At 50.1% G+C, this 12,248-nt stretch overlaps 1 protein-coding gene across 1 annotated transcript in view; it reads right to left on the bottom strand.

Annotated features, from left to right (window-relative positions):
• Nucleotides 1–12,248, bottom strand: part of ATP8B3 (ATPase phospholipid transporting 8B3) — a 31,040-nt gene that overhangs the window by 5,005 nt on the left and 13,787 nt on the right. Inside the window, exons 13-23 of the mRNA XM_058821328.1 lie at nucleotides 11,800–11,834; nucleotides 10,523–10,643; nucleotides 9,721–9,909; nucleotides 8,093–8,205; nucleotides 6,655–6,819; nucleotides 5,013–5,124; nucleotides 4,686–4,761; nucleotides 4,159–4,291; nucleotides 3,479–3,746; nucleotides 2,506–2,729; nucleotides 251–334 (exon numbers count right to left, since the gene is read on the bottom strand). Coding sequence (XP_058677311.1) covers nucleotides 251–334; nucleotides 2,506–2,729; nucleotides 3,479–3,746; nucleotides 4,159–4,291; nucleotides 4,686–4,761; nucleotides 5,013–5,124; nucleotides 6,655–6,819; nucleotides 8,093–8,205; nucleotides 9,721–9,909; nucleotides 10,523–10,643; nucleotides 11,800–11,834 — 1,520 coding nt within the window. The remainder of the gene's footprint in view (nucleotides 1–250; nucleotides 335–2,505; nucleotides 2,730–3,478; nucleotides 3,747–4,158; nucleotides 4,292–4,685; nucleotides 4,762–5,012; nucleotides 5,125–6,654; nucleotides 6,820–8,092; nucleotides 8,206–9,720; nucleotides 9,910–10,522; nucleotides 10,644–11,799; nucleotides 11,835–12,248) is intronic.

The following is a 12,248-nucleotide window of genomic DNA, read 5'->3' on the forward strand; positions in this document are numbered from 1 at the left end:
TGGGGGAGCAGGATGGGGCTGTCCCACCCCACACACCCTCTGGGAGAGCTGCACTGGGGTCCCTCTGCCCCGTGGCTCTGGGGGGACTGGGGACAGGCACCCCAGGACTGAGGGTGAGCTCCAAATGCCCAGTGAGCTCCCAGTGCCCTGTGCTGGCACCAAGGGCTGTGGAGATGGGGGCAGTGACTGCCAGGCTGGCTCCCAGCTGCTGAGGGTGGCACAGGGCTGGGTGAGCCCAGGGAAGCCATACCTGCTCAAAAAGGCCCACAGACAGCACGGGGTAGGCAGTGTAGAAAATATTGTAGAGTGCGAGGAACCAGCCCTCATACAGAGGCTAGAAGGGAACAGGGAGAAGCTGTGAGCTTGAAGGTGCTTTGGAAAGACTCACAGAGGATGTCCAGGCCCCAGGACACTCAGATCCAAGCATGGAAATCCCCTTGGACTTGCGCCATCCCCTGCATCAGCCCCACATTTTCTGTAGGGTCACGGTACAGACAGAGATGGGGCTGGAGCTTCACATATTGCTGGTCAAGTCACACTTGATGATGGCCCTTGGGATCAAAGCTCCCATTTTGGAGGAAACCAGCTTAATGCACATGGCATCCTGCATCTGTCCAAGCCTGAACTGCAGCTCACAACTGTGAAAGAGGTTTTAGAGTGACTTCTGTGAGCCAGAGAGAAGTTTGATCAAAGGATCCATGTTTACACCTAAAAGAATTTCCTACCAACGTCATTGACATAGAAAGCCAGAAAGAAAGAAGGATAAATAAGAGAAACCTGCAACTGTCTACTCCAATAAGCACTTTGTTGGTCTTTCCTGACCAATGAGTAAAGTCTATACTTATGAGTCTTGTAAGAAGGTATAAAAAGCATGCATGCTATAATAAAAACAGGTTTAAAGCCTTCTGAAAATGGAGACAAATGTATTGCTTTTGTCTCAACTACAACACACAAGGAGATCCTAAGTTTCCCCAGGGTGCTTTCCCAATCCATCCAGGTGAAAAGCAGATAACCAGTGCAGATAACCAGTTGTGCCTCAGTCAGAATTTGGACATGGCAAAGGAGAAAAGGGCACCAAAGTGGTGATGTGGACACGTGTCCCCCAGGCAGCCCCAGGCACAATCCCTGCAGGGGATCCTGAGCAGGAGGGTGTAACTCTGGTGCAGAGACCTCCACTGGAAGAACGTGACCCCTTGTCCTAGGGTGACATTATGATGCTTGTATCCCCATCCGTGTGTTCTGTTTCTGCTGGATATCATGTTCTGTGCCTTCAAGACTGGCTCTGAAGAGCGAATGTTTTGTTTTGGTTTTGTTATCAGCCGCTCTGGGACACAGAGATGGGGCAGTACATGGTGCTGCTTTTGCTTTTTGCTTTGCGCTTGCTCTCACTTCTGCTTTGCTCCTGCTTTACTCCTGCTTTTTGCTTCTGCCCATTAGTTAGTTTAGCTAAGCAGTCCAAATTTTCCCTGGACTGTTTTTCTTTCCCTTTTTTGGAACCACTCAAACCTGCTCTGGACTGGGACCTGCGAACACCGAGAGTTTGCACCTTGTGGCTGCAGCAGCTGCCCCAGCACCGGAGGGACTGAGAACAGAGCGACCACCCCCGAGAGAGACTTTCTGACTTTGTCATCTTTTTCAGAGCGGTGAAAGAGTGGTGTCATCTGGTATTGTTCATTCTGTGTGCTGGGGGTGCTTTGCCTGTTAAATAAACAGGTTCTTTCCACTTGTCTCCAAGGAATCCTTCCTGACCCAGTTGGGGCGAGAGGCCATGGGTGTTTGCTTTCTGGAGGGGCCCCTTTTTGGAGGTTTTCTCCCAAATTTGCCCATAACCAGGATGTTGGGGAAGATCACACAGGAAAACCTTATAAATATGATTGCCTGGCAAAGGATTTTGAGAATAGAGAAACTATAAGTGAGATTGAAATGAAAGCAAGCTTTGAGATCCTGTAGTTACTGAACAATGGGAAAACAATGATGTGGCTGGCTGAAGGTAATCCCCTTTTGATGGAACAACACCCTCTGCTTGCAGACAGCTCCAAGGGTCTGAGCAGACCCTGCCAGCTTGGGAGAAGGGGCCTAAAGAGGAGTTTTTAGGGTTTAAAATGTAACACAGTATGGTAATGTAATGATTCTTATAGACTGTGTGTAAGTGCTATAAGATTTGTATATTGTACTAGATTGGTTAGTGAGAATTAGAATATTCAACACAGAAGATGATTTATTGTATTGTAACGGGAACTTTGCTCTCTTACCTCTTGCCTCTTAGCTCTTACTTTTCTATGCTCTTACCCCTTTTACTGTCTCACCCTCTCATCCTCTCTCCCCCTCTCTTCTCTCAGTCCTGATCTAAGCTGTGGCTGGCAGCTCCCAGCAGGGCCCTGCACCCAGGCCCTTTGCAATAAACCCCAAGTTCCACAACCTGGCTGCAGAGATCTCTGGTCTCTGGCTGTCCCAACTGTGCTACCCCCCAGTGCTCCTACCCCAGGACATCCCTGCCCCCCTCACCTGTGCCGTGAATCCACTGTGGAAAGCGAACCACACCTGGGCCAGGAGGCCGGCGAAGGTCTTGTAGAAGAAGCAGCGCAGGAACTTGCAGATGCGCAGGTAGTTCCAGCGGCCGTGCACCAGGAGCAGGCGCTGCAGGAAGGAGAACTGGGCCAGGGCGTAGTCACTGCACTGCACGGCCTGCAGCCCCTCCAGCCCGCTGATGCCCACCCCGATGTCCGCGGCTGCGGATGGCAAACGCACACGGGGAGCTTTGGGGACAGCCGGGGGCTTGATGGCCCCGTGGGTTGTTGTAGGGGGATACAGGATGGGTAAATGAAGGTGGTATAGAATGGAATCTTATTCCCTAAAGAGTTGCAGCTGAATTTTAACAGGCCACACCTATAGCCAATAAGAAGCGTGTTATAAAAGAGTGGATTGGTGGGAACTGAGGTCAGTTGGCTACTGCGAGGACAAGGAAGAGTCACTGCCTAGAGGAGCTGCCTACAAGAAACATCAAGGAGGGAAACTAGCAAAATGGAACCCTTGCATTGTAGTGACAATAGAACTCTTGCACTATAATGACAACAGGTTGTCCCCAGGAATGTGAATCTAGGAGTGACAGACAAAGGGAACAAGACTATGTCATGTCCTGGATATTCCAGGCGTGGTGTGAGAGCACAGCCCTGTGTCAGGGCTGCTGGGAGGGGCAGGGATGGCTCTGCCAGCTGCCCACATTGGGGTTTGAGGGTTCATCAAGGTTCATCCCAGGTGCCAAAAGCACGTGGGCTACCGTGTGCTTATCTTGGGCTGGTCCTGTCCTGTGCCTCTTGCTCTCCTCGCAGCACAGCAATGTGGGGACAGGTTTGGGGCTTACCCTCCCAGTTCCTCACCCTGAAGGGGAGGGTGAGGTGGTGGAGATGACAAATGGGGCACCACAATCACCAGGGGGACACACCAACAGAACCCCAACCTCCCCCTGCCCCAGCCTCACTTTTGATCATGTTGACATCATTGGCGCCGTCCCCGATGGCCAAGGTGACGGCCTTCTTGTGCTTCTTCACCAGCTGCACCATCACGGCTTTCTGCTTGGGGGTCACCCTGCAGCAGATCACGGCCTGGCAGCTGGTGGCCAGGTCCACAAAGGCCTTCTCCACCAGAGCCCCCTGGTCCTGCGAGGCCTCGGCCCTGCCACAGCACAGCCACTGCCATGGCCACCCCTTCTTCTCCTTCAGCACCTCTCCTGTGTGCAGGATTCTGTCCTTGGGGAAGAGCACACGTAGCTGGGACCTCAGAGACCTCAGATCCCCACACTGCTCTCAAATGCCCCAAAAGAGTGAACTCTGGTTTTCCCCAAGCTCATCAGAGTGGGTGCTGTGACCATGAGCCCAGGATGTCCCAGTGTGACCACGAGACCTTGTGAAACCCACCCAGCCTGTGTCACCCCAGAGTACTGAGCAGCTTTGGCCAGAGCTCCCCAGGACCAAATGCTCAGTGCAAAGTTGTTCTCCTCCCCTCCCTTCCTTCCCCAGCCCCAAATGGGCTTTTCCCACCTTTTGGGCAGGAGGAGCACCATGTCCTGCCCGTGCTGGTGCCACCCAGGATTCTGATACTACCAGGGCAGGAACAACCATCAGGCAGGGAGCAGAGAACAGCATCCAGGTGCCACCTTACCAGGAAGTCCCCGCTGATGATGATGGCTCTCTTGTGGCATGGAGTCTCTGGGTGCTGCTGGGAGAGGCTGCATGGGGCATCCCCATGGCCACTGAGGTTGTTGTTGCTCTCCCAGTAAGCCTGGAGGATCTCACTGTGGGAGGAAGGGGGATTGGACATGAGCTGGGGACACTGGGAATGCTGGTGAGGCTTGGTCATCTCAAAGCTAGGGAGATGGCACTGTGGTGGGAACAGGAGGAGCAAAGAGGAAGTTCACTCATATCAGAAATCAGCCTGGTTTAGAGGCTGGAGAGAAGCTTAAATCCTTTCTGGGCAAAGCCTGCCAAGGAAGAGCGTGGGGTGGGAGAAGAAACAGGTGAGGAGGCTGGAAAAGCACCAGATGAAGTCCATGGACATCCAGGCTGGCACAGGGCAGGAGGAGCTCCTGTGGCTGAGCTGAGCTCTGCCCACCCTGCCCCAGCTCCTCTGCTGAGGGTGTCCCCAGAAGGGACAGCAATGTCCTGAGCCAGGGGGGGACGGTGTCTCACCTGACCTCCTTCTCCTCCAGGATCTCCATGTCGTCTGTCAGCAGCCTGCAGGCGTAGCCGATGTTCATCGCGGTCTCTGCAACACCCAGCCCTCAGTGCTCCATGGTGCTGCCCCCAGCCCAGGGCAGCCCCCAGCCCTCGGCTCCCAGAGCCCTTGGTGGGCAGCAGCTCCTTCCCCTGCCTCAGTTTCCCCTGGCAAGTGGGATGTGCTGCGAAGGGAGCAGCAGGACCAGTTCCTGCCCACTCCCAGTGGCTCTCCTCCTCTCTGGTCCTGGTCAGGGGAGAAGCTCAAATTTGTTGGGGGGTTCTGGGGGTGCCTCCACTGACCTTGTTTGTCTCCTGTCAGCACCCACACTTTGATGTTGCCCAGTTTCAGCAGCTGGATGGTCTCGGGGACCCCGTCTTGCAGCTTGTCCTCAATGGCTGTGGCCCCGAGCAGCTGGAGGGGGTGACTGGGTGTCATGGCACGGGGCAGGGCAGGACAGAGGTGGGAATCACCCCTGGATCCAGCCAGCAGCCCTTGCTGGGGGTGACACAACCTGACATCTACAGCCTCACACCCCAGTGTCCACTGGCAGGTCACAAAGTCACCCCTTGGGTGAACTCCACCTGTCCTGCCCCCAGGGAATGGGTGTTGGGTTGGACACTTCACCTCCTCATTCCTCCCCCCTGCCTGCCCTGTGGGGCACAGAGAGCTCCTCCTGACCCCAGCCCTGTCCTGTCACTGACATATCTTTTGAAAAATACCTTTGCCGGGATTTTTCTCCTGAGAAGCTGAGAAACCTCAGAAATTAAATATAAACAATAATTATCTGCTGGTGTGGAATGTCCCAAGTACATCTTTGATTGGTCTCATGTGGATTGTTTTTAATTGATGACCAATCATGGTCCAGCTGTGTCAACGCTGTGAGTAGTCACAGGTTTTTATTATTCATTCCTTTCTAACCTTCTGATGGAATCCTTTCTCTCTATTTCTTTTAGTATCATTTTAGTATAACATTTCTAATATAATAGAATTGTAATGTAATGTAACATAATATAAATTATATATATCTTAATACAATATTATATATTATATTATATATAATAGATATTAGATATTAGATATATTATTTATATTATGTATTACATAATAATATAACATAATATAACGTGATATAATGTAATGTGATATAATGTGATAATATAATATATTGTAATGCAATGATGTAATGCAATATAATTATGTAATGTAACATAATGTAATATGATATAATATGATGTAATATAATATAGATTATATATACTTTTATAATATTAAATATAATGTTATATCTAATAGATATTATATATTATATATATTATTTATATATTATGTAACACAATATAACAATATAATATAATGTAATGTAATAATATAATGTAATGTAATACAATATGATATTATGTAATGTAATATGTGATTAATATAATATAATATAATATAATATAATATAATATAATATAATATAATGTAATTCATTCCTTTCTAATCTTCTGATGAAATCCTTTCTTTCTATTTCTTTTAGTATAATTTTAGTATAACATTTTTAATATAATATAATTAATATAATGTAACGGAATATAATATAATATAATGGAATATAACATAGTGTGACGTAATGTAATATATTATATTATATTATTCATATTATATTATTCATATTATATTATATTATATTATATTATATTATATTATATTATTTATATAATATAAATATATACTATATTTATATAATATATAAATATTATTAATAATATTTTTATTTGTATAATATAAATATATCTTTATATAATATATAACTAATATAGTATAACTATAACATAATATAACATTACGTGATATAATGTAATAGAATAGAATAATAAATCAACCTTCTGAAACATAAAATCAAAATTCTCATCTCTTCCCTCATCCTGGGTACCCCTCAAACACCGGCCCATGTCCCACCTGCAGGTTCTGCTCCATCTCCTCGTAGAGCCCGTCCAGCTCCCGGGCTCGGTCCCCCAGCAGCGCCGCGGCCTCGCGGTGCCTCCGGCCCCAGGTGCGGAACTCGGCCTCGCTCACCTCCCGGCTGGCCACGCACAGCGTCCGCAGCGTCTCCTCCGCAAAGCGCTGCGGGGAGAGACATCAGCACCCTCCTCCCACAGGAGTGGGTGGCAAAGCTGTCCTTGGGCCCCTCAAACAGGAAACAGAGACCCAGAGGTTTCTCTCCTGGATTAGGTGAAAAAGGCGCCTCATAGGATGTGGGGGACTTCACCTCAAACTTAAGGATAGCTAATTGGGAGCCAAAAAGTCCCTCCTAAACAATTTACTAGAAAAAGAAGTGACCAAAGAACCTCTGACACCTGGCTCACCTTTCCTCTGTTTGTTATTTTGCCTTTTATTAAACCTTTTTGTTTTCAACACTGCAACAGAAGCCATCCTGCTGTTTTTTATGCTTCCAAGGGTAGCTGAGCTATCTTGGGTGTGTTATACACTCTGAGAACTTATGAGACCTGGCTTGAGGAGGCTCCTATAACATCCTCCCTCCCCAGGAGATTGTGGGAAATTATATGAAAAGTAGAAAGTAAGGACGAATAGAACAATGGTCTGTGTATTAACACTTGGCTAGAATAACTCCCTAAGCTACAGAAAAGTATATCTAGTATACACTAAAAGTATATATTATAAAAGTATATCTAGTGAGATATTAGAGAGTTCTAAGCTTAATAATGGAGCTCTGTGCGTTGTATCTTAAGGTTTACAGGCAGGTATTGTATTCGAAATAAGCAAGCATTGTTTTAACCAAAGGTACGTGTGCTCATAGTGGTTGGATGGCACTACTGCCAATATGCTTTTGCTTTGTGTGGTTGGTCAAAAAACTTTAAAAGTGAGTTGTAACATTAAGTTCTTTGCTGTTGGGGATGTGAGCTGATGGCATCTTCCCGTTGTCATCACCATGTAATGAGATCGATGCTGGAAAATCAAACAGCTTGAGATGCGTTCCTCAGCAGTCCAATCCTGTTTGTGATTTGTACATAGACTCCCAAATGGCAATAGAGAGGGCCAGGAAACTCTCACAGGACCAGGACATCACCCCAGGCCAGCCATGGGCACAGCCAGAGACACTCCAGGACCTGAGCATCTCCCTCCAGGCTCCAACTCCTCCCATCCTCCAGCATCCCCCTGAGCATCCCTGGATGCAGCTGCTCCCTGCAGAACACCGAAGGTGGAATCCATTCCCTCTCACCCCCTGTCCCACATGCAGGTGAGGCTCCTAGAGCAGAATGCAGAACCAAAACCCCTTAGGCAGAGGGAGGAGGAGAACAGGGCATGGACTGCAGGACACCCAGCCCAAAGCCAGCAGGAGGCAGAGCAGTGCTGTCACCCCAGAGGTGGCACTCACATCCAGAGCGCTCTCGGTGAGGCTCTCCCGGGGCCCGCGGCTCCGCAGCCTCTCCAGGATGACGGTGTCGGCGCCCTTGGTGTAGAGCCGGATGGTGCCCTGGGGGTCTCGCACTGCCAGGGAGGGGAGGACACCTTAGGGCCCCTCAGAGGTGGCTCCCGTTCATTGCTGTCCCTGCACGGTGGCCACACTGGCCATGCTGGCCCCCAGAGGGCTCCATGGTGCTTTTCCATCTGTGGCCATGGGGAGCATAGGGGTATCCCTGTCACAGACATCTTTTAATGAAAAGTCCTTTCCTTAGGATTTTTCCTCATGAGAAGCTGAGAGGCCTCAGGAACAAAATGTAAATAATGATTATCTGCTGCTGTGGAATGCAACAGGTGCATCTGTGATTGGTCTCACTGAGTTGTTTGTAATTAATGGCCAATCACAGCCCAGCTGACTTAGACTCTCTGTCTGACCCACAAACTTTTGTGATCATTCCTTTCTATTCTTAGCTTAGCTAGCCTTGTGATGAAACCTCTTCTTCTATTCTTTTAGTATAGTTTTAATGTAATATATATCAAAAAATAATAAAGCAAGCCTTCTGAAACATGGAGTCAGATCTTCATCTCTTCCCTCATCCAAGAACCCCTGTGAACACGGTCACATATCCCCAAATCTGCACCACCACGGGGCAGAATCAGGGACTGTCAGCTCCTCACACAACTCCTCTGAGCCCTGGATTTACTTCCTCTCTCTTGGCTGCTCAAACCCTTCTTGGCTGCCATGACCAAGGTGAGCAAACCCACAGGGATGACCAGGATGACCCTCTGGAGCCGGCTGTGGATTTACTGATGTCAGAACTCAGTGCATCCCTCCGGGTGTTCAGAGTTGCTGGGACCCCATCAGGGGGCTCAGAGACCCTGGCACACAGCCCAGAGCACCTGGGGATTTGATTTTGACCCCTGGAGCAAGTTACCAGCTTTGTATGAGGAACTGAAATTCACAGAGGTTTGAATGGTGTAGTAACAAAATGATCACAGGGTGAAAATGTAGATTTTAGGATTTTTGGTATGGGGGTTATGGGGACAAGATGGAGGAACTTGGGCGTTCCAGCCTTTCTTCTTCTTCTTCTCTATCTCCATTTTCTGCAGTGATGTTGGCACTTTGGGATTGGTTTAGAGTAGAAGCTCACTGTCTAACACAGGTGATGGGTATTTGGAATTAAGTGTAAATATGTTATATGTAGTTTGTAGTATAAAAAGACAACACAGAGAGTGCCTGTGGCTGCCCTGCTGAGCAGATCTTGGCTGGGCAGAAAGAAAATATTATAGATAAGAATTAATAAACAACCTCAAGACAGAAAACTGAAGAGTCCAGACTCGTTCTTCAGCCGTGCGGGCCGAAGCAGAGACATCCTGCACATCTCGGGGCAGCAATTAACAACCAAAAACCTGAGATACTTCCTCTCTCTTGGCTGCTCAAACCCTTCTTGGCTGCCCTGACCGAGGTGAGCAAATCCACAGGGATGACCAGAATGACCCCCAGGAGCCGGCTGTGGCCACCTGCAGCCATGCCAGTGCCATCCCTTGTGGGGCTGAGCACAGAAGGGACTGGGACAGCCCACCCCACCCCACCCCACTCACCCAGGACAGACATCCTCTTGCGGTCGCTGTTGAAGTCCAGCATGGCCAGCAGCTTGTAGGTCCTGGTCCTGCCCAGCTCCCTGATGGTGATGGAGTCCTGAGTCCGGCCCAGGAAGACGTAGCCCAAGCTCCTGGCTGCCAACACCAGCGCTTCCTCATCAGGGGAGGCTGCCTGGTAAACCAGCTGGTCTGCAGGGGAGGAGGAGGAGGAGGATCACACACAGAGACTCCCAGCAAACCCCACTGGGACAGCTGCAGTGCCCTGTTCTTGCCCATCTGTGACACCCTGAGCTGCCAGGCTGGGAAAGCCCAGCCCTGCTTGTCTGATCTGGAGAGGGACAAGGGATGGAGGGACAGGACACAGGGAATGGCTCCCACTGCCAGAGGGCAGGGCTGGATGGGAGATTGGGAATCAGGAATTGTGGAATCCATCCCTGGAATGGATTTCCCAGAGCAGCTGGGGCTGCCCCTAGATCCCTGGCAGTGCCCAAGGCCAGGCTGGACAGGGCTTGGAGCAGCCTGGGACAGTGGGAGGTGTCCCTGCCATGACAGGGGTGGCACTGGATGAGTTTTGAGGACCCTCCCAACCTCAACCATTCTGGATTCTATGCTCCCAGACAGGATTATCCCCCTTGTGCTTCTGTTCCCACCCATGAGCTCTGAAACTCCCCCAAACACAAACCCATGGCACAGGGACAGTGGCAGAGCCCCCCACGGGCTCTCCCACACCACAGCTGAGCTTTGCTGGGTTCTCCCAAACCCCACCACGGCCCCAGAGCCCCGAGGGGCAGCTCAAACCCACCGCCCCTGTCCTCCACCATGACAGTGTGGCAGAGGGCCAGCAGCCTCAGGAACTCCCTCAGCACGGGGTCATTGTCCCTCTGGGCGGCTTCCAGCAGCGTCACATCGCAAACACCCGACTTCTGCTCCCCAGGGTGCTCCCAGCTCAGCCCCAAGCCCTGCAGGAGGCACAGGCAGGATGCAGGAGCCCAGTGGGGCTGAGCACAGGGCTCTGTGTCCCCAGGAGCACCGGGATGTGACACAGCAGCACTCTGGTGTTCTTCTGTCCCAGGTTGGAAATGGGGATGTGTGCTCTATTCTATCTGTGGAGCAGTTCTGTTGTTCCGTTCATTGGGCAGTTTTTTCTTTATCTCTCCCACAGCCAACCCTCCCTCCAGGAGATCTCTGCTGTCCATGGCCACTGAGTGTCCCTGCAGGGCTGAGCCAATCCCAGCATCCCATGGGGAGATGCTCCGCCCAGGGGAGGAGCCAAGCATTCCTACCTGGGCACAATCTGAGCCTGGCACAGCACAGCAGCCTCTGCCCCCTGCATTGCCAGAGGAGCAGCTTTCTGCTGTCCTGCATGGCCAGAGGGAGCCCAGGCCCATCTGCAGCAGCCCTGGAGCTGCAGAGGAAAACTCCCCCCTTGTGCAGGATCCCTGCTGCAGCAGAGCCACAGCTGGCACTGCAGGAGGGCTGAGCCCCCCTGGGATGGGGCTGGGACACCACCCTGGCACACAGGGTGTCAGGTCTATTCTGACTCTGTCAGTAGGTTATTTTGTTTGTACTATTGCATTTGTATTTTCAGTTTTCCTAGTAAAGAACTGTTATTCTTATTCCCATATCTTTGCCTGAGGGCCCCTAATTTCAAAATTATAATAATTTAGAGGTTGGGGGTTTACATTTCCCATTTCAAGGGAGGCTCCTGCCTTCCTTAGCACACACCACTTTTCAAACCCAGACACCTTCTAAGGTCTCCCTGTCAGTGTGAGACCCCCAGGGCACAGACCCTGGCGGGAGCTTCGCTTCGCTCTGTGCTGTCCACACCAAGGGGGTGAGTGTAAAACAGCTGGGAGTGAAAAAACCCTAAAAATCAGAACTGCATCCTTTTATAACCCCATTTCCCCTGTCCTGAATGACAAACTCACCAGACCCCTCTGAGAGCCTGGACCTTGTTTGGAGCTAGGTGAGCTCCTCAGCACCAGCCTGTCCCTGGTGTCACCGGTGTCACCAATGTCACCAGTGGCACCAGTGGCACCAGTGACAGCCCCATGGCACGTGGCAGGGGGGTTTACTCACCTGTGGCTGTTTGTTCTCATGGCCTGTGCCTGAACCTGCCAAAATAAAAATAATCCCATTAATAGAGGGCTGGCAGGAGGCTTGAAGCAGCTTCACTGGAGAGGCTCCTGCTGGAGAAAAATCCAGTAAAAAACCAAAAACCTGAGCATCTGCTCAGGGTCAGACTCCACTGGGATATCCTCACTTTTTTGGCTTTTTGTTCAGATTTTCACCATGATTTTAATGGTAAAAATTCAGGTTTACTTTCGGCTGCATTTCCTGGAAGATTCTGCATTTGGCTGAAGCCTACTTGGATTAGGGTGATGCTGCTCCACAGGGGTGGGATGTGCTACACCAGGCAGGGAAAATTTGGTTTATTCCTGCCTAAAAGCTTTGCCAGGGTTTTTTGACCTTCCTTTTTGCTTTTATCCGTGTCCATTTGTCTCAAGCACATGATACCCGCCTCAGGA

This window comes from Ammospiza caudacuta, chromosome 28 (assembly GCF_027887145.1).
Source record: "Ammospiza caudacuta isolate bAmmCau1 chromosome 28, bAmmCau1.pri, whole genome shotgun sequence".
NCBI classification, from domain to species: Eukaryota; Metazoa; Chordata; class Aves; order Passeriformes; family Passerellidae; genus Ammospiza; species Ammospiza caudacuta.